The sequence below is a fragment of the Gekko japonicus genome, unplaced genomic scaffold (assembly GCF_001447785.1).
Source record: "Gekko japonicus isolate JY-2015 unplaced genomic scaffold, Gekko_japonicus_V1.1 scaffold24, whole genome shotgun sequence".
NCBI classification, from domain to species: domain Eukaryota; kingdom Metazoa; phylum Chordata; class Lepidosauria; order Squamata; family Gekkonidae; genus Gekko; species Gekko japonicus.
Window position 1 is genome coordinate 157,649 of NW_015164665.1, and position 22,914 is coordinate 180,562.

Genomic DNA, 22,914 nt, shown 5'->3' on the forward strand with positions numbered 1-22,914 from the left:
TGTGGAAAGGGCCTTTTACTGACAGAACCAAGCTTGGTTGCCTAGCAATAGGCACTGAGGGGAAAGTACGGTTGCCAGCTCTGAGCAGGGAAATACCTGGAGATTTAGGGGGTGGATCCTGTGGAGGGCAGTGTTGGGGGGGGGGGCGGAAGGACTCAGCAGGGTATAATGCCATAGGGTCTATCCTCCAAAGCAGCCATTTTCTCCAGGGGAACTGATCTCTGTTATCTGGTATCACCTGGTATCACAACTGAACTCCAGACAACAGATCTCTTCTCCCCCCTGGAGAAAATAACTGCTTTAGAGGGTGGTCTCTATGGCATTATATTCAGCTGAGGGAAAATTTAGTCCCACAGAGGAGCTAAGCAGGAAAAGTGTCTTTGTTGGGAGACACAGCCATTTGCCAGTGATTCTGACAGGGAACACTGACTGAAGGGGGAGTGGGCGGGGAAGTGGAGCAAACCCAGGCCAATAACACGTGAGTACTCTTGAGTGGCAGTTGATGGGCCAATGGCTGATGGAGCACATTGCACAGCCAATGGGAGAGCTGGAAACTCTCTTTGGGCAGGACTCAGGCAACACAGCCAGTGGATAGGGACAGCTTCTGAGTGACACATCATGGAGCCAACTGATTTAGGAACGTGTGGAATGTTCAGAAAGTGCCACCCCACTACTCAATTATATATAAGGAGAGATAGACATATGCCCTGGCTACAAGTTATAGAACCCTCTGTACACCCCAGTAAAGTATTCTTATATATGATTCCAATCAAGTAAAGAAGAACAAAGTTATTATATTAGTATTGTAAGTTTTAAGATGGCCATGTAATAAGACCTTTCTGTATATATACAAGCATCTTTTAATAAGTCTTTAAAAAACTCTATTCTGATGACGAATTCCACTGGGTATTAAGCAAGCCTTTCTTTTTGTTCACTTCCAGTTTTCCTTAGTTGCATCAAAGGGACATTGTAGAAAGCTAGTGAAAAGGTGTTCTCGTGAGAAATAGCATTCACATGTGGAAAGGGCTAATTTTGTTAGCTAAATTCCTGGTTAAGTAATTCCTTAAAGAAACCATTAAGACTCTAAAGTTAAGGTTCAAATCCCACTGATTTTGAAATCATCTTCAGATCCAGATGCTAGCTTTCTACAATAAAAACCTGAATAAAATACCACATACCATGCTGTTCTGTGTACATCCCTACAATTACTTGTTAATAATTCATGGCAGGCACTGCTGAGAATGTAAGAATTCATTGATGGATGAGGACCACCTTGTATATTTTATTATACAACTATATATATTATTCAGTAGATGGACATAGGGAAGACACTTTGCCTCCATCTCAGGGAAGCCAACCATCCATAAAAAGCTTTCTGAACTTGCTTCTTCTCTGGCTATTAGAGGTATAATGCTTCTGAACATGGAAGCTCATTTAGTTAGCCAGTCATAGACTTAGCCTTCATTAATACTATTTTAAAAGTCATCTACATTACTAGCCATTACCTCTTTCCACAGTATTTTTTGTAGGAAGAAGAATTTTTGTCTGTCCTGAACTTACTGCCAATAAATGTTATTTGATGGTACCAAGTTCTATGGTTATATAAGAGAAAATAGTTTACTTTTTTTCATTTCAGCATGCTGTCTGTAATCTTATACAAATTTGGAGCTGTTACACTATAATTACATAAGAGTCTATAAAACAGGAAGTCCCTGGTTCGAATGTTACTGCAGCCAACAATTCACTAGGTGGGCTTAGGGAAGACACTGTTCTTTTCGCCTCAGCCCCCTTTAGCAATAGCACTATATTTAATAGTAAAGTAGATTGGCTCTGTGCCCATTATGAGAGCTGCAAACCAAGACCACCCACAGAAAAAATACAACTTTATAAATTAATCAAAACTTCCAAAATAGCCTGATGGAGACTGAATATACTTCAGAAGTCTGGAATACAGAGAGCAGTTGAGTGTCATTTAAAGGAGGAAAGTGCAGGGGAAATTAACCAGCTAAAGAATACTAAAGACAGAGATTTGGGGAAGCAGTAGGGTTTCAAACTTGTTTTCTCCACCAATAAAATTCCTTGGATAGCTAATTATGAGTTACCTATAATATAGTCCTCAGATTCTTCAATACTCACAGCATAATTTAAAATAATAACAACAACAACAACAACAAGCAGGGTACCTGCAAGGACTTGCAGAGGGCATCTCATCTTCCCCTGTATCCCATCCCGTCCCCCACTATTTCCCCCTTTACTCCCCCAGCAGACCCCATAGCCTCTCCCCTTTTCCGCCTCTGCTTCCCAACCCCCACCCAATCTACCTTTATCTTCCATCTTCATCTTCCCCTGCTTTCCTACCCTGGCAACCTTCTTCTGGGAAAGCCTGGCCAAGTTGCACAATAGCTGCTGCTAAGTTGTGTGGTGGCTACCCTGCCAAGCCTAGGCATGTTGTGTGAGCAGTTAGTTTCTGATGATTACCAATGGGCCTGTCCCTGGCAAGGTCCCCTCCATCAAGAGACATGACAGGGGAGGGGGTGGGGCCTTTTCCAGGGTTGTTTTGGTTTCCCAGTCACCCTTGCATTGCTTTACAGAAACCAAGGTTTGGAAGGCTTAGCAATATTGTTGTGGTTACTTAGCAACCCTCTAAATAATCACTGAGGTCTAAGGAAACAGTCTCAATGGACATAGTTTTCTTAAAGCTACAGGTGTTCTTTCAATTATTTGAGGAAGTTTGAATTCCTTGTGTTTAGATTTCAGATTTTTCTACAAACCTGGGACTTCCTTCTGGGTTGGAGAGAAATCCCCCTGTCTCTCCCTGGCTCCATTTTGTGGTTTTTATAATCCACACTCCATGGCCCAGTTAAGATTTATACATATGATCAGGGGTCATTTCCTGCAGGAGCGCACAGGAGCAGAGCTCCAGCAGTAAAGAGCCCAGGGGGCGGGCACATGCAACAAGCCCCGCCCCCTGCTCCCAGCAGCCCCAGGCCGCAAGGAGCCAGAAGCAGCCAGGTAAGTTGCAGAGCCCCCCCACCAGATAGCAATCCAAAACAGTACAGTGGCACCTTTAAGGCCAAGGTTTATTCAGGTACAAGCTCTCCCTCCTCTGTGAGGGCAGATCTACATGTCCCCCCCCCCATAGCTAGCAATCCAAAAGAGTCCAGTGGAGCCTGAGCGGTGGGTGTTGCCTTCTGACACACTTCCGGTGATGTCAGGGGTGTGGCATATGCAAATAAGTTATGCTAATGGGTTATGCTAATGAGCTCCTGCACCTCTTTTTCTATGAAATGACCCCTGCATATGATAATAAATATATCTCGTTTTCAACATGGCCTGAGATCTGTATCCTTAAATCCACAGATAAAGGCCATGATGAACCGACAGTGCAGGTTTTCTATGAACCTGAGAAAAGCCCCAGGTTTGTACAAAAAAGTGATATATTGTGGGGAGGGGGGGAGGTTAAAAACCCAAAATAGCAGAAATGGCATCTGCAGCTTTAAGAAATGAATGCCCTCTAAGATTTCTGTAACCATTATGGGAGTTGCTAGGCAACCAAAACAATATTGTCAACCTTTAAGCTTTGCAAGTTAGCCATATTTTTTCCCAGAGAGAGGCTGCTGTTGAGGGAACCAGGTTCAAAAACCTACTCTGTCATGAAATTTTGAATCAGAAATGTCCTCATTCATAGCTTAGTCCCTCATCCAGAAGTCTATATTATCTAAACTTACATGTACATTTATATGTTGCTATATTATATCACTTCCAGTCTCCATTTATATATTAGTATAGTATCCAGGTTTGTTGCCCTGCAAGGCACTCATAGCGCTCCTTTGGGCTTATGAACTCTGTATTAACTGGACTGTGCAGTAAATGTGCAAAGGGAATGGACTGTGTGGTGACCCTAAGTGATGCGAGCTGCAGAGACACACCAGCAGAGGAAAAAGTCTCCTCCTGAGATGATGTGCCAATGGTTCCTGAGGTTACCTGCCATCTCTTACCCACAGTGCAGCAGGAGGACAGCCCAGCTCTCCCAGCCACATGAAGCACAGTGAAGCCAGCAACCGTTTGCTGTTTGAATGGATGCCAGGCCAGGCCAGAAGACCAGAGATCCTGAGCAAAGACTCCATAAGCCAGCATCTTTCTTGTCACGCAGGCAAAAAAAACCCTTTACTTAACATTGCATGTAGGCAAGCTGTCATGACAAAGAACTCACAGCCATGAAGGAATTAGAAGGCTGACACATACCAACTAAGCCTGGAGTCATCAGCGGACCATCCAAGACAATGACTCTAGCTGCCTCAGCTATTGTCCTCAAAGATGCCACTGTTAAAAGTATTTAGAAGCAACATTGCCCAACCTTCAAGTCCCCTTCCTTCTAAAACTGGTTTTTGATTTAGCAACTTCCTGGGACTGACCAAGGGTACGTGACAAGGGAAGTGGCCAGCAAAGCCCACCCTCAAGTCCCCACAGGGTATAAAAGAGCATGACCAGCCATGCTCTCTCTCTCTTTCCTCTACCTCTAAGCCCACCCTATCTCCACGACTCTTGGTTTTAGCGCTGCCAGAGTTGACCACGTGTTCTGCTGGTTCAGAATACGACCCTTATTCCCCCATAGTCTCCCCTATTTTTCTGTGGATTGCTTCATCCCATTGAGGACAGGTACGTATCACCCATCATCAATTATTCTGCTACTGTGAATGTAGCTATCCCCTTCTATCTATATTTCTTATGACTGAATAATTGTGTATGTGATTGTGTTTTATTGTATGCTTGGAAATATCCCAGTAAAGAAACCATTTCTTTGACACTTGGCTTTCTGCGTTTATTTGTGGGTCACTGGAAAAGGTGGGACTTCTGTATACATAGGCTTCGCTCCCTTAGATGCCAATTGCATATTAATAATCATAATTCCCCATCTTTATTAGTAACCAAAAGCAATTTGGGTAACAGGTTCCACAGGTCCTTTTCCTCAAGTGGAACATCTAATAATTTCTAATAATACAACATAAAAGTGGGGTTATATCACTATATTACCTTACTGTATACATTAAAATAACACCTAGTAGAATATGCATTTATGCCTGGATACTGAAGAACTTTATAATCTTCAGAGGCATACTATAAGCCAACTTGTAAGAGAACTTGCATTTTCATTTAACAATATACAGTCAGGGTAAGAGCCCCTAAATCTTCTTCAAGATCCCCTAGATCTTCTTCAATTCTGCAGGGCCTGCAAGATGGAGCTGTTCTGCCAGGCTTTTGGCTGAGGCAGTGGGCGTCCCTATATGACCTCCCTGAGGTTGTCGTCACCCACTTACCAACCTAAATAATAAGCCTCCAACAAGCAGTTGACTTGTCTGAATTGTGACTGTGTTTTAATGTTTAAATGGTTTTAAATTTTAACTGTATTTATTGTATTGTTATATGATGTTACCTGCCCTGAGAATGGGTGGGTTATAATACAAATAATAAATAAATAATAAAAATTTTGGTTGTGAGCTCCTTGGGTACACAACTAAAATTTCCTGGCACAACTAAAACATGTCTTGATCAAGAGATAGCTGCATAACTACATCTTGTAGCAGGATTAGTAGAGGACAAGGAAAACCAGTTAAGTGCATGGGTGTACCTTTCTGTATCAAATACTGATGGAAATTCACATAAAAACAACTTGGGTTGGTCACTAGCTCTCAGGGCCATATGAAAGATGAGAAAATGCTAGAACTGACATTTATCTAGCCAGGAGGCAACACCAGGGGAAGGCGTCAGCCTCTATGCCCTGTTGTTGGCCATCCAGAGGAACTGGTTAGCCACTGTGTGAGACCAGATGCTGGAGTAGATGGACCATTGGTCTGATTCAGCATGGCTCTTCTTATGTTCTTATGTTTATGTAGTTATGACAGATGTACAAATATTAATATCTGTATATACTGAAAATTATTTGATACAGTAGTTTTCCCTTTTGCCACAGTATCTACACTCAGGCTCCGGTCACACACACACTAAATAATCCACTTTCCATGCACTTTCGGTGCACTTTCCAACTGGATTTTACTGTCTGAATTGGATTATTTAGTATGTGTGACCACAGCCTCAGATTTATATATGCCATGGCCAACATGAAATAATCGGACAAACTGTGATATTGTAACAGTATCTTTGTTTTTCATAGTAATTGATAAACTACATGCTCTTTTAAGGGAAAAAGTTTTGCTCTGTTTATATTTTCCTTTGAGGAGCTATAGATGAAACAAATGACTTGGGGGGGGGGGTAGTACAGTTACGTGTGAGAAAAGTAAATTCTACATTTGAAATTTGTTGAAAAATGTCTTCCAAGATTCTGATACACACCTATGTATACGTTGTATTGAATTATGATGGTCAAACCTGCAAGCTTCTAGAAATAAAGGTTTACAAAACAAATGGGCTCATCTTTTTTCATGGCTTGTTACAGTATCACCCTAATAAAGCACATGCAAACAGAATGCATTATAAAGATTCATTTAACTGAAAAACAATCTCTCTGCTTCCCTGATTGTGATCCTGAAGTCTGCCATACCCTAGGAAAAAAATGAATGCTAATATCTTAACACTAAAAATGGCCGAGCAATATATTTCAGCTTTGGAACTGCTCTGCAATTACACATTAATTCCCTTAGCCTGAGCAGCAGGCCTGTGAGGAAAGGATTGATCTCCCTTAATGACAAAGTTCTGGCACCACAGTTTTATTTTTCACAACATGGTGCTGTTAAGAACCCCACTGTTGTTATGAAAATTTCTTCAGCAAAGGAGCTCCATCGCATTACTAGTGCACCAATTCATCATAACGTGCCTTGCTCTTGCTCATCAACAAGTCTGAGTGATGAAAAGACCCAATATTATCCTGACAGTACTTCATGCGCATTCTCAATCACACATTATTACAGCATCCATATTAATTTTCACTGACACACGTCCTAGGCCTGTTCAAATTAGGCAAACCAATGAGGGGGAGTTGATGAAATACCAGCATAGCCACAGCTCATTGCATTCCAATTTGCATGCAAATGGTTTATCAGGAAAATTCCATTCCCAGCAACCAGCAAGTGAAAAACAACCGTAATCTACACTTCAGGGCCACCATACAGAGCTTAATGAATCGCAAAGAGAGAAGGAAGTGACAGACCTATGAGAGGATCGATTTCCACTGGCAGCTGGTATGGCTGGTCCTGCACAGCACCTTGATGAGCTAGAATGCAGGAAGGAAGATTTAAAAACTGTGTTATTTTCAGGCATTAAAACCATAGAAAAATCCTATAAATCAAAGGCTATGTGCCATTGTCTCATTATGGAAGTGTCTTCCATTTATTGAACACCATCAACAACATCATCAAAAAAAAAATCCAGGTGCCTTCAAGGACTGCTTATTACGTTTATTTTAGATTATTGCTATTCTCAATGTGTGCCATCATCAGAGGCTCCAGCTCTGGGCCATAAGCTATAGCAGATGCTTGACCGGCAGCCTCTCATGTTGCAACAAAACAAAATTAAGTAGTAAAGAGCACTTGAAACAAAATGTGACAACCATCTGCTGACTGTGGCAAATATTGTTTTCCTTTTTTTCTTTTGTTAAGATACTTTGAAAAGTATGGCAAAAAGGATTTTTCCTTTCACTTTATTTTTTTGTATGATGAAGAGAAATAACTTTCTAGAGTTCACAATATTAAATGTTTAATCCATCCTCTAAAAGTTGCACAAATGAATAAAAGCTTCAAGAAACATTTTAGGGATCCAGTGTTTTATGTAAATGCATGATACATTTTTGTTTTTCTAATGCTAAACATATTACTTTTATCATAGAGGCTCAGTTCAAAATATCAATGAAAGCTTCCGGAAATGGAAACTAGCATAATAAAAATCATATGTGCAATCTCTCACATTTTCACATGTACCTTGTAAAGCATATGCTTAGTATAAACCAGCATTGCTGGAATGCTTACATAGTTTTTATGGAATTCAGAAGTCCTGCTTCAGTAAAATCTAACTGAATAGCACCATAATGCAAGTTTCCGGCCTATATGGATATATTGTATTGAACAGAGAAATGCTCAAACTAATGAGGCAGCAAAAACAAACCAGGTACACAGTTGTATGTATTTACCAATGTAAAGAATCATGTTAATGCTCCCATTGTTCTTTCAATCTTTGTGTCAGTAGATTTTGTTTAGTACTAATAATGTGATAGCTTTGTATCATGCATTAAATATACAATGACATGATTCCTGTCTTGTGAATTCATACTCTGAATGACAGAAATATCAGTAGTGAAGGGAGAGAACATTAGATAAAGAACTGGAAGAGCCAGAAGGTAGAGAAGGATTAACAGGTAATACAGAATAAAAGATGTGTGCTGCTGCAGGAACAACTGTTGAAGAAGAGATGACTCGATGAACAGTTTGTTCCAGAGACCAGAATGGCAGAAGACAGCACAGAGAAGAAGTGGGAAAAGAAGTCTGATGGCAGAAAAAAAAACATGCATCAAGTAGGAAAGTGTTAGTAGGGGAAATAAGAACAGTTAAGAACTCAGGCTAGGCTGATCTCATAAAATCTCAGGAGCTAAGCAGAGTCAGCGCTGTCGGACTTAGATGGGAACTACCAAGGAGACCAGGGTTGCTATGCAGAGGCAGGCAATGGCTAACCACTCTTGCTTTGAACTATGGGGTCACCGTAAGTGGGGTGCAGCTCGTAGAAATACGAGATGAATACAGAGAACCATTTTTTTCATTAATTCATTTTAAACATTCCTATATCACCTTTCTACCCAAACAGGATTCCCAAAGTGGCAAAAATCAAAGCATTAAATGTTTAAAATATTAAAGCGGTATTTAAAATCTATATTTGCAATATTTAACAATACAATAAAAACATGTAGACGTACAAACTCAAACCAGTTCCAACTTCAACAAGTACCAACTTTCTCCAGCTTAAATGCAATTTGTAAACCAGGTATTATCTGACATTCTGGCAATGTCTACCATTCTGCCAAGTGGCAATCAGAATTACACCATTCCCCGGATTCTCCCAATTGTACTCACCACTTGGAAGGCCATTACAGATAAGTAGTTTACCCCATACCCAGAACAGTTGATAAATGGTTGTGTGTATTAAATTACAACCTGCAGTAGACTTTGACAGAAGTAGGAGAAACACAAAAGGAATATAGGAAGATATATGAAGCAGAGGAAGAGAGGTTTTCTTTACACATAAAAGGTTATGTTGATAAAGAAACCGGTAAGTGACAGTTGTGTCACTTCTCTGAATCTTAATCATCACTCATTTTAAGCACAGGGATGCAAAGGTAATCTCATTTGTACAACTTTCTTTCATTTTTCCTGCATGGCCAAGGCTGTCTCAGGTTCTAGGCAGCTGAGCCTCATATTTGAAAGGCTAGAATATGGTATGTATTTTGCATATAAACAGGTGGCTTATTTAATCGTGTTTTGTGTTTGTGTGCATGCACGTGTATTCCTTGCCAACACTGCTGAGAAATCATTTCAAATTACTACAATATTTCCGAATACATAGACCTGAAATGTCATAGATTACTAAAAGATGTAATTAATTACTAGAAAATATAGTTAAAATTCAGATATTTACAGGCATTGTCAATATCATCATATTATGGACAAACAAGCAAACACAAGATATATACAACTGTACCCTCCCCACCCTCAAAATCCCCGAACACACTCCAATGTACTGATTGTATTTGCAAGTATTTCTAAACTTACCAGGAAGACTGTGCCACTTGTTTACGGCAAACAGTCGGTTAGCGGTGACTGTGATCACTGCAGGATTGGCCAATCCAGGTTGGGTGTTGGCTGCTACGTGTGTCACAGGAGAGTTGGACGGAAATTTTAGGACCATGATGACATCCTGCTGAGCTTGGTCTGTGAACATCAACGGACTCTGCAGGAGGAGATACTGTTGAGTGGGCACAACAAGACCCCAACCACATGGAAAAGAAAAGGCAAAGGGGGAGGTAGGAAAGAAAGGACAGGACAAGAGAAGGAGAACCCAATTAAAACAAGCAATAACCAACAGCGGCTGCAAATGAAAGCCAATGCAGTCATTCTTGACAGGCCTGTGGAAACTAGCATTTCATTGCACACCTTGATGTTTTCTCTTAATGGTTTATAGAATTTGAAAAGATAAAGCAGGCCACATTGAAAGTTTCCAGTTGCCTGTATTATGCAAATGATTTAGCTTGCACATCACCAAGAAAGGGTAGTATGCCAAGAAAAGTAATTACCAATCAAGGGGAGGAGGGGGGAAAAGAAAAGAAATCAAGGCATTTCCGCCTCCCAGAGAATCTAAGAACTCAAATCAAGCATTAAACATAAAGGATAAGGTCCTTTGCAAATGCAAAACAGAAAACTTATCCAAAAACATATTTGCAGTATAAATTTCAATGAGCAATAGTCATGCCTCAGATTAACCTCACTGGCTATGAGCAAAGCTACAAAGAATATATTTGCAGTATAGAAAGTGCAGAAATATAGACAGATAGATAAAATGCATATATGCCTTCAGAATGTGATCTATAAATATCAGTATGCTGCCAAGCAATATATAGTATGGTTCTAAGTATGTGTTAAGTATGTATTTTGGATATCATTTGGACATAGTGTTCCTACGTGAATAATGAATCTACTTTTCGAAACAAATTTAGTGTATATAATGGAATGGTTGCAATCAGGACTCCACAGTGGACTACAAATGATAAAAATAAAATAAGAGGATAACAAAATCGCTTGGAGACATAAAAGAACCAGGTCACCATATGTCTGGGTACTATTCACATTTGATAATGTTCACATAGGACTATACTGGAAACAAAATTTATTAAAAGAGGATTCACGATAACTGATGATAGGAAATTATAATTTTGATCTTCATAGTGTTGTTATTGACCCCCCCCCAAATTGACACATAATAATAGGTATGACTTGGAGTAGAAAATCATAACAGGTGGGATTCTACCATCAGCAAACAGAAATTGTTCACAACAGCAGAACTTCCTCTTTGCCAAGCAGCCCTCCTATAGACCATGAAAAGCCTCTGCTGAGGTTCAGGGACTGTTACTGAACAACATGCCATGCAGCATTGGGAGCTGCAAGAAACAGAAATTGGGCAAAATCAGTCCCTCACTCTTGCATGAGCAGAGCAAGCTTCAAAGACAAATTGATCTGATCATACAAGGTTGATTTTCCTCTTTCTGCCATCCCATGCTGGTTGTCATTTGTGCATAAGGAGTTCCCTCAACAGAGTTTTTGCAGTTCATACAGGGGACTGCTGAAAGAAGGAGAAGATCCACTTCCTTTCATGGATATTAGGATCCAACCCATTATTTCCACCATTATTCTAAGCATGTGTGGTGGCATTTTACCCATAATGTTACAGCATAGGGTTGCCAAACCCCCTGGTTTGCCAGGGGTCCCCCGTTTTTTTGGGCGGGTTCTACCCACCGCCGGCCAGATGGCCGGCAGGAGAAGCCCCGCCCCCGACACCCACAGCCACCCCCTCCCTTCTCTCTTGAGAGAGAGGGGTGGCTGCCTTTAAGTGTATGAAGCCCGTGTTTCCTCCCAAGCCCGATCTCTGCTTGAGATCAGGCTTGCAGGGAAATTCCAGCTCCTGCACTTAAAAGGGAAACACCGGCTCCTTTAAGTGCAGGGAACTGGTGTTTCTGGAGATCAGGCGCGCGGGCGGATGGCGAACGTCCCCAACGTGACGTCCTCATGTCGGGGATGCCCCGCCCCCTCCAGGAACGCCCCCAAAGTCTCCCGCTGGGGGCGGAAGATGGACTTGGCAACCCTATTACAGCAACAAAGACAGTCATCCTACTTTGTGATGTTTTGGATATTGCTTTTGGGTAACAGTAATGCAAATCTTACAACTCAGTTGTCAGTGAGCTTGGCTTCAACAGAAGAGATTTGCTGAGTGAAGTGAATATTCATTTGTTTTTTTCTGCATTGCTTCTCTTAGACATATTTGCAGGAAATACTGAGAAAGGATTCCTTCATAATTAATTAGTATCTTTATAGAATTTGAACGCACTGGTAATGGCCTTTGGTTGTTTATCATCAGCATTGCTGCAGTAAGTGTGCGCATATGTAAATGCGTATAAAAGGATGCACATTTAACATATTTTTATACAGAACTAATAAAAAAATTAGTACATTTGCATTTTTATTATCACTCCTTTTTAAAAAGTTATTAAGAGTACTTAGAAAAACATATTGCATTATGTTCCTGTTTACAGTCTTTGTATAAAGGTGTAAATAAAAACAACTAATAAGCTACCCAGACACCCTTTTGAGCAAGTGGCTAAAAGCCAATCAATATTATGAGTTAATCCTCCCTGGATGCTCATTCAATTAAAGGTGTCAGTAATGCCTCATCTGATGTGGCCTCAATTAAATCCAGCTATCTGATGGTGTGAAAACACAAGGGGATACAGCAACAGCAGCCAAACCAGACAAATAGTCAGCCTTCATGTGACTGCTAATTACTACACCTGGTGCATATTATGGCTTGTGCACTTAACACAGCCCATGGTGCCTTTAATGCCTTCTCTGCACTTCCCCCCAGAAAAACACATTGAAACTTTTAGTGATTAACCCCATCATTATTGTGGTAAAACAGTTTATTTTGTGATGGGAAAAGTCAATGCCTTTGGAAAGATGCATTTTTACCTAGAAAAAGGCAGCCCCACTAATCATCTGCTTGTGGGGTTATGAAGCAATAACAGTTAGAGGAATAAAAGCATGAGCCTCAGTGTAAAACTGCTCTGCACACATGACTTTGAAGGCATTTGCAGAGTCAGAAGTTACTTGTACATCTGCCTACCTGGAAAAAAAAAGCAATAAAGTGCAAAGCTGCAACAAAGAAGCCTCTCACACACACCTGCCCCCAGAGGAAGCTGTACAGTCTGGAAATAACTTCAGAAATGCAAGGTATGAATCAGATTGCAGTCTTTTAAACTTTTGGAAAACTGGTAAATGTTATTTTCATGTTTCAAATCCCATGTACGGTCACACACAACTATAGGTCTGCACGAGATGGAATATGGGTATCCCTGAATTCAACTGATAAGATGATCAACAGTAACAAAATGTAATTTATGTAATATGTCTGGTGACTTTCTGGTGGTTTTGGTTTTACAATATTTCTTGAATGCTGACAGCCAGAAAGAACAATCTTGGCTTAGTACTGAAAGTAGTGAACCAAATATTCATGAACGTTGACATATATTAATAGTTGGCAAGGAACAGTAAAACGAATTTATCTTAAGTGATATAGCGATATATTTTTATTTCTACCTGCATATGCTTTTGGGAACAATGAGAACCACAGATCTGAGTATCAGTTAAAACATTTGCGAGCACACTCGGTATGCAAACAGAGACTTGAAAAACTGCACAAGAATCATACAATGGGTGCAAGCCACCCCCCTAAGGAAGCCCATGACAAAAGTCCCACTGGATTTAATGGAACTAGATTGCACTCCATATCTCTGACAACTAGCCCTGAAATTAAGAAACCTTTTCTAGGAGATTAACAAACTCAAGTGATGAAACTTGAAAGATGCTAAAGAGAAGAAGGTTGACAGACAATGTTTTAATCCATGGTTTATCCTTTTCCCTCCCTGACAACAGAAAAATACAGATATAATCCAGTGAAATTGCCACTAATTCACTGTAAGGTTTCTGGGTCTTTTGTTAGAGTTCAGTCCTGAATTGAGAGAATCAGCTCTGCAATTCAGAACATGCTAATTTAACTTTACATAACAAAAGTATTTTATATTATTTAAAATATAATGTACCGGGAAGTGAATGTTCACATATGAAATTAAGGCAGTTGGTTCTCAAAGAATTAACCTGGCACTCCACTTACCACCTGCATAGCAGAGCTTCTCGGAGGATGTGGCTCTATGAGTAGTTGGGAAGGAGTCTGTCCAAAACTTCGGATTTGAGCTTCAACAGCCTGGAAAAAACATAGGCAGGTTTGCATGTTAAGAGGTGCTAATTGCAGGCAATAGAACCATAACTGTCACCTGAAAATGTCATTCCACACTTCTGTGGGGTTTTTTTTTTTCATCTTGAAAATCAAGCCCGTGTGTTCACAGTGGGGCTAAGTCCTTGGCACTGGTATTAAGAATGAGGTAATCTTTGTAGTACTCTAGATGCTATTTCCATGAGAAACTGCAAAATTTCATTCCGCTCTGTGATATTAAACAGAAACCAGCTATTACAATCAGAAAGTCTCCTTATGGGCTCTATTTTTCTTTGCTTGCAGTGGCATATCCTGCTTGCATCATATGCAGGCAACAAATGCTAATATTTTACAGACACTAAGAAAAACTCAAAATATTTAATTAAAGAGCATTACCCTGGAATGGAAAAAGAGAACTAAGACCTTTAACCAGTACTACTGGTATAAAATGGAAGACAAATTATTTTTAGAATCCATTTAAGTCAGCATGACTTTTTATCAGCAGCATCAAACACATAGGTTTGGCTTCCAGCTAGACCATCCTCAAGCAGAAGACACTTCCATTCAAACAAAGGGGATCAGCAGCTTCTCATGGATACAGGAAGCTGCAGCAGTGAGGAGGACAAAAAGATCAGTTCTATGAACAAAGCTCTGTAAGCAGTTCTTAGGATCTCACTTCAAAGGAAAAAAATAATAATGTTGCCACGTGATCAAAATGGATTCTGTTCTGTCTAAAAACTGAGGTTCTTATTTATTCTTGTCTCTGTGATAAATAGTCTGAGATTGTAATCCTAGATACATTTAGGATGGTTAGAGCCCATGGATTTAAATGGATGCATAGCTTCACTTTTCAAAGGATTGCAGCTCAAATGCCTGTAACAGTGTTTAGTCATAAACTGGAAAACAGCAATACCAAGCTTTTAAATTGTAAATATCAATTCCGTTTAAACAATTTCAATTCAAAAGCCTGGTTATGCATTTTATGTCTGCATCCCTTAAAGCAATTACATAGTTGCGCTAAAGAAAATTCTCATGGGCTTCAGCATAATATGTGAACAGAGCCTTAACAGTGCAAACATAAGAATACTTTCAGGGAGAAAGCCCCACAGTATAGGTCTGTGTGGGATTCTGATTAGACATATGTAGGATTGCTTTCTAAAGCTCTTATTTATATTTTAATAATTTGCTATTATAAAGAAAGACCCAGATACTAGGTTATCAAGCTAATTCCACTCCAATGGAAGTTGCTGGAGGGATGTATCTCCAGATAAATTCTACAGAGTTGCAAGAGCAGCACTAATTAGTTTTATTCATCTGTAAAATTTGATGTTTTTAAGCCTATCCAAAGAGTAAAGTTTGGAACCAAGAAGCACTTCTTAGTTGCACATTATAAAGAACATGTTCAAGTTTTATTTTCTTCCTCCGTCACCACCCAGTTCAGCTTACCCCAAATTGAGACCCAATGCTGAACATTCCCCTGCCCATAGCAGCCAGTGATGTGGGAAGCAAAAATGGAAAACACACATTATAATAGCATATAAACTGAACTAGCCTTTAAGGTGAGGAAGAGGGAAGTTAACATAGGACTAACATTTTGTCAGCAACCCCATATTCGTTAGACCCTGTAGTTCTGCTCTGTAGTTCCTTAGAACCTGTAGTTCTCGATTATCTTCAGTGGTTCTTTAAAAAAAACTTGTATTAACTTTGCTGCAGCTGAACTGCCTGTGAAATCATAGTTTAGAAACTGCTGTGCTATATATGCTTGTTTGGCTATTGTAAAGTTTTCCCACACCATCATGAAACTGAAAAACAACACCATTAAAACAATATACCCTTAGAAAGTTACATTTTTATTTCTTGGTTTTGCTTCAACTACAATCAATATAAAATATCATGATCCAATGTTTTAGTTCAGTGCTTCTAAAAGATTTCAATAAAAGCCCTCTTCCTGTTAGCCTTCTGTAGCAACAGATCTTTGGTACTTCCCAAATTGCTCTGTAAAATGTAGCTATAAAATAAGTCAAGCTATAGGACTCCTTTACAATACTTTGTTACATTTTAAAGTGTACATTGCACATAGCATTTTCCACTTGTTAAGCTGAAAAAAAATGCATTAAAAAGAGATAAACAGTCACCAGTATTCAATCTCTTGGGCTGGTCATATTATATACAGATATAGATATATATACACACACACACATGATTACAGCTGGTTACTGTGCCTGGAAAGACTCCTCTGCTTTCTCCTTTCTCTTTGGCAATACTAAAGAGGGAAGCGAAAAGTAGATTTTCCTTGGCAGCAATTTTGTTTTTACTTAACTTGTAGTTCCAATCCCTGAACACATTCCATAATACAGTATTTAATTTCTAAGAAGGGATCTATGAGTGTGACCAAGCCCTACCTAGAAGCCTACCATCTGCCCTGGACTTCTGTTCCACTGTTCTGGCTCAATGGTGCTGAGAATAAGCATTCTGCACATGCTCAGAAGCAATATTTAAGATTACTTTATATATTTCAGAACTTGGTCATGACACTAAACACAGTTTCTGTGGCTGAGTCCTGTTGAGCACTGGCACAAATTAAACCCTGTTCTATTTTTCTCTGTGAAAAAAAGTTAATTCTATAGTATGCAGTGCCCACCAAATAGGGTTGTAAATTTCTCCAGGAGACGGGTATTAGAGAATTTGAACATATGGATGCAGTTAAGCCAAAAACAGATGTTTGTTACTTTTCTTTGCAGCACCACTCAGAAATGAAATCAAAATTGCTTCCCCTCTATGTTTATGTCTGAAAGAACTATAAAACAGAATGGGAAGGAGGTAAAGGGAAATGTGAAAGGCAAAATGAAAGAAGGAATGGTACAGTGTCCAGAGTTCTAAGAGAAAATAACAAAACTGATTAAAGTGTCTCAAATATAATAACTGCAAGCACTACATGGATTGAGACTGAACTAGAAGTTTTACTATTCATCAGCAGAGAGTTATTTTTATCAGCCATTGACATATAGCCACGTATTTTGGGTCATACTCAAGATACTTAAGAAAATCCAACACAGGAGTCAAATGAGTCTATTTAATAGTAATACACCAATTTTCTATGCGGTTAAAAGAGCTTCACTACTCTCCACTTTAAACTGATGGGCAAGCAAACAAAAGGGCAGTTTTCAAAAAAATATGCTTCTGCCAACTCAAATATTGTTACTTTTTATTTGTGTATTTGCTCTTCTATCTCCCAAGAGTTCAGAGCATGCTATATTATATTTTTACACATTTTATCCTCACAACCATCACTGTAAGGTAGATGAGGTAGAGAGACAGAGACCAGACCAAATAGGGATGCCAGTCTTCATGTGGGACTTGGGAATCTCCCAGCTGCTCTTCAGCCTACAGAGATCAACCCCCCCTGAGAAAATGGATGCTTTAGAGGGTGGACTCTATGGTATTGTAACCCACTGAGGTCCCTGTCCTCCCCAAGCTCCATCCCCAAATCCGCAGGAGAATAAGAGCTGTCAAAGGAGAAGGCAGAGGACCGAGGAAGAAGCCATTTCCATCTCTACTTCTGCTGCTTCCCATTCACCCCTTTATTGGTAAGAAAAGACTGAAGGAGAAGCCAGAGGCTGGAAGCAGGAACAACCATAATTAAGCGTTGGAATAGGTTTACAGAACAGATACACGTGGGAGTCTGAGACTGCATATTTGAAGAGAAAGCAATATTAGTACAAATTCAACTAAAAGGCCGGTTACAGTAAGGCTTGGGGGGGGGGGGTAGAAACCACGAACTTTGTTTCTTTTTTGTTTGTTTGTTCAGGCCATAGTTCCACCAAAGGGCTAAACAGTGCAACCTACAGATTAATTTTTAAAAAGAGAGAGAGAGAGAGAGAGCAAATGATACAATGATAAAAAGGAAATCAAGCTATGAAACTATTAAGAAATTAACTGCAGGGGAAAGCATGGGCCATGCTGACAGTTCCTGCTAGAAAAGATCCCAGCTGAGCAACAAAGCCTGTTCTCAGTCTGGCTGGCTTCCCTCTCCAAATCACGTAAGACACATTTCAGGACAGCAGTTCATAAGAGGAAGCAGCAGCGATCTGCAAGAAAGACTGGCTGGGGGAGAAGAGGCAAGCAATGGATGCCTCTGTGCGTGCGTGGGAGTAACACAGGACAATATCAGTTCAGATAAACAAGTATTCACCAACTCTTCTAGACACAGCTTACCACCTCCTCCCAACCACATGTAATTAGCCAAGAGGGGCAGGGTTCAAGTGTGATCTTAGTGTCCCACCGCATGTTGAAACAACACACTGTCACATATATATGAATGGGGCTATTGAATAAAGTTACAGATTTTAGAAAATTGCTTTAAATTTTCTACCCCTTAGCAATACCCCTTAACCTAGAAACATCTCTGTTATACATAATAAAAAGAAATCAATTTGAACAAAAAATATATTGTGAGCTTGATAAAAAACAGTAAACAAAGTGTAAACTGTAAACATTACTACAATACATTTAAAAAGTTTTTGTCAGAGGAAAAAATAAATTACTTGCATTAAAAATGAGCCTCTCTTTTCCCAAAAATCATAATTTATCCAAAATACAGTTGATATTTGTCTTTTGTCACCAAAGCTAGGACGGCAAATAGGATAATGAGAGCAAAAAGCAGTTTGCCAGCATTCCCAGTAATTTATCCCAGTAACTACGTAACCAGCAACCAGGATGGTAGACAAGATACTTGGGGATACAGCACCATTCTGAAACTTTCCTAATTAGATGTTAATATCCCTAGCATATATCCACTTATTCCAAAGACCTATTGAAAATGTCAGACATTAGGCCAAGTGAGCAAGGAAACACACTTCAAGTATTTAATGCTCATACCTACTCAGAAACAGAATACATCTTTATTTTGAGTATCTAAATTATTTGAGGATGCATACAAAAATGAACACATTCTAAACAGCTGAATGGAAAATTATTTTAGGGAGACACCATTACTTGAGAGTATCATTTCCCCAAAGGTCCCCTTTGGGTGGAGACTTTCTCTCTCTCTCTCTCTCTGTGTGTGCATGCATGCGTGTGTGTGTGGGGGGGAGAATTTAAGAAGGCTCAAGTGGCTGAAAGGTGAATCTGAAGCCTATTCATGTGTTCAGCAGAACACCATCATAACTTTAAAAATAAACTTCAATTGAGAGGGAAAATGGTTCTTGAAAACGTATTTTTTTTTGTCCAGACTAATTATGAGACTGGCTGCTGCATGTAATTACACTGCAGTCAGTGAGTTAAAACAGAAAGTAATTACAGTTTGTGAAAACAAGGATTTATTTCCCTCTTCAGAGCCTTGCAACTTGCTCTAATCTGAGTCTGTACATTCCAGGCATATTAAACTGAGACCTAGTATAGCTTCAATGCAACCTCCAAATTCAAGCAAACTGTCCATCTACTACTTGGTAATCCCAGCTGCCAATCTGAAATAAACCAGTTAGTCAAAGCAGACACAACCTACAGAAACAAATGTCACTCAATAATGTTCAGAGGCATTGGGTTCATGGATAATTTCAAACAGTATCTCTGGCTGGAACACTGATGTGCCCATTGAGAACACCTAAATCTCTGGCTACTGGAAATAAGCAGATAAAGTGGAACAAGAAAAATGGGCCTGAGAATACTTTAAAGAGACTAAAAGAAAATGCCGAATTAAAAATAAACTTAAAACAAGAATGACTGGATGTGATGTATGCATGAATGCAAATACTTTGAGGATAGAATGGATCACATTATAGGAATTGCTACTTTTATTTTTACATTGTGTAAAGATACCATTCAGGCCATACTGAATGGGCCATACTATTTTCTGTTTTCCCACTGCCTGTTATACCCAGAAAGCCTAAACGTCCGGGGCTGATGCAGACAAAGTTGTGGGCAGACTTCACCTTGGATCAAACCAGAGAATCATGATAGGAATTAAGTGCAATAAAATGCCATTTTACTATGAGACAGACAGTTCTCTTAGAGAAACTGGCATGTTCATAAACCAAGGGCTTGCCTTGTGACTCTATGGGCCCACCTGTCATACAAACCAGGATCACTAACTTTGCATTTCACTCAAGGAGCATCCCTCACAATACAGACCTATCCAGTAAACTAGTCAAGTCCTCAGGCAGCCCCATTAGCATTCCTCTTGCACTAACTCAAGCAACACAAAAATCTTATTACCACCACTGGCATAAAAGTGCAAGTGTAGGGTATAAAAGGACCTCTGTTTAGCCCAGCATTTTGGGTTCATTTTCACCTCAGAACTATCCCTCAACCACAACAGTTCTTAACAAAGCTCACACTACAGGATCAAGCAATTTATGAACCTTTTTTTTTTCCTCCCTCTCTCTCCACCCCTGCTCCAAGCTTGATTATTCCCTCCTAATCTACCTGGTCAGCCTGAACCCCTTTTCAGCCTTTCTTCTCTTTAGGGACACCGTACATATGTTCATGGATGGGTTCCACTTGGATTAGCTGTGAGTGGTCATGCCTAGCTCAACATAACTGCTTCCATTAAGAATTGCTTAATTGCTTTCCATTGCATTTCTAGATTAGTGTGACTTCAATTACTTTGCATTTTTGAAAACTCCCTTGAAAACTCCCTCCCCTTCCTGCCTTTCAGCCTATTGTTATACTCAATAATAGAAACTGAATTAGTTCAATTAACGGTCCCCCCTCATATTTTTCCAAACATCATCCCTAATACATGCCTGCGCACATATAAGCTTAGTTGGGAGATGCACATAAGAAGGCCACATGTGTATCCCCCTTTGCTTTCTAGGTAATAGAACCTTCTTGCCTTGCAGATGAAAACCCATTTAAACCCATTGTTTAAAGCTAGTTATTTTTAAGATGCTTCCATAATCCAGCTTCTGAGGCCTGAGGGAACTTTGAGAGAATCTCTGTGAGTTGGTGAGCCAGCAGGAGACCAAATGCAAGGAAAAGAAGAGAAAGCACATGGGAAATTTTCCCACGAGCTCTATGGGGTGGCCTGGACATCAGCCTCCTTGCTGTGGCATTTCTCAGCTCAGCTACAGTGCCTGCTACCTCTGCCATGGCGTTGCTCAGCTCTGCCTCCATTGTGGGACTGCAGGCCCCAGAGAGCTGACAGGCCCCAGAGAGCTAGCAGGGGTCACAGCAAGGCTTGCCCAGTGGACCACAGGCCCGGGAAACCAGCCAGGCCAGATGGACCTGGACTAAGAGGACTCATGCTGCTGCTGATGCTTCTGGATGGTTCAGAGGAGTAGGAGAAGGGGCGGGCTGCTCCAATGTGCCCTGGTTTCTTGGACTGATCATCTTCAGAGGGCCTTGGCTAAGCCCAGAGGCTCGTGAATATCACCGTTTGTGTGGACAACTCTGTTTGGCAGCAGACTGGCTTGGACTGTGTCCTAGGGAGCTTAGACCTTGGGGAACCATCAGGCTGCCTTCCTGGGGACTTGAGTGTGCCCATTAGTTTCAGGGTAGCAGTAGAGAGCTTGTGGGCCTTGGACCTTTTTTTGGTCCCCAGCTCTGCTAGGGACCTTTGGCCCATGCCAGGTATTGCTAATACGTGCCCTGGTTTGGGGAACCTTTTGGTCTCTATCACCGGCGTAAACTGCGGGGGGGCTCTGGGGCGCGAGCCCCCCCCGAAATTTCCCAGAAGCCCCGCCCACCCCTCGCCCTCCCAAGCCGGCGCCAAGCTCCCCCGGGCCCCAGCTCTCATTATGGCCTCTTTAAGGCCCTCTGCTGCGGCGACTGCCCCGACTGCCGGCTCCTCTCGCTCGGCTCCTACGCGGCCGCAGTTCCCCCTCTCCATCGGAGGGCACCGGCCAGAGAGAGCCTGCCGGGAGAACCCGCCGGCGCCGGCCACGCTCGAACTCCACCGCCACGGGTGGGGATTGGGGGCTTCCTCCTCCCCTCCTCCTGCCAATCGCTGCAGCGTCTGGGGTGCCCCATGCCTGTCCGGCCGCCCCCACCCCCGCTCCCAGAAGACCCTCCCGGCCCGGGGCCGCCTCGTCTGCGGCAGGGAGAGCCTCACTCCCGGAGGGCGGGTGGGCGGGAGTCAGGAGGCCGTGGCAGAGCACTCCAGGGAGTGGGGGGTCCACCCTGCAGGCTGCGGCCAGTCAGTTGCCACCAGCAACAGGCCCCCCTCCCCCCCAGCCATCTGCTGGAAGGCAGCGGGAAGCGGCCTGGGAAGGGCACCTGCGGGGGGGGACGCCCTCCTCGATGCCTCAGTCCCGCCGGGTCTTCACACTAGGGCAGGAAGCGTTTTTTCCCCCTGGGAAAGGGTTGAAAGGGTTAAAATAGCCGAGCTTTTGCTAGTGAGGTCGAACAAGGGAGGACTTCTGGACGTGCGAAAGCAGGGAAAGGCTTGCAGCCGGAGTCTGGGAAGGTAAGGTTTACTCTCAAGTAGGTCCAGTCTCGGAAGACAGAAATTCAGACCTGGCGTCTGGGGGAGGGTGTGTGTATGGGCTCCCCTCCCTTCTCTTAAAGGTGCAGCCGTTCCATAACTTCCTTAATCTGCAAAATAATATTTCTGAATTTCTGCTGAATTTCTGCTGGTTCCCCCAGCCCATTTCTGCTGAATTTCTGCTGGTTCCCCCCCAGCCCATCAGGTTTCTAAAAACTTGGAATCCAGCTGCCATTCTCTCTCTCTCTGTTTCTCTCCTCCACCGCACATGGCCCGGCTGCTTTGCAAAAAAAGAGAAAATGTAATCAAACGTGCCCTTGACACAGCAAGGGGAAGCCAAGGCAAAGGGTGAAACGTGGCAGCGAGGGAGGGGGGTCGCCTTGATTTGCTGTGGGTCCATTCCCCCCTTATCTTCCCCCGCCTCCCTTTTCCTTTGCAAAAAAAAAAAAAAAGACACG

General features: G+C 41.5%; 1 protein-coding gene across 1 annotated transcript in view; it reads right to left on the reverse strand.

Annotated features, from left to right (window-relative positions):
- The window catches only part of LRBA (LPS-responsive vesicle trafficking, beach and anchor containing), a 558,585-nt gene that overhangs the window by 34,123 nt on the left and 501,548 nt on the right, over positions 1–22,914 (reverse strand). The window contains 3 exon segments of the mRNA XM_015409048.1: positions 7,166–7,228; positions 9,771–9,963; positions 13,936–14,025. Of these exon segments, the coding sequence (XP_015264534.1) occupies positions 7,166–7,228; positions 9,771–9,963; positions 13,936–14,025 (346 nt within the window).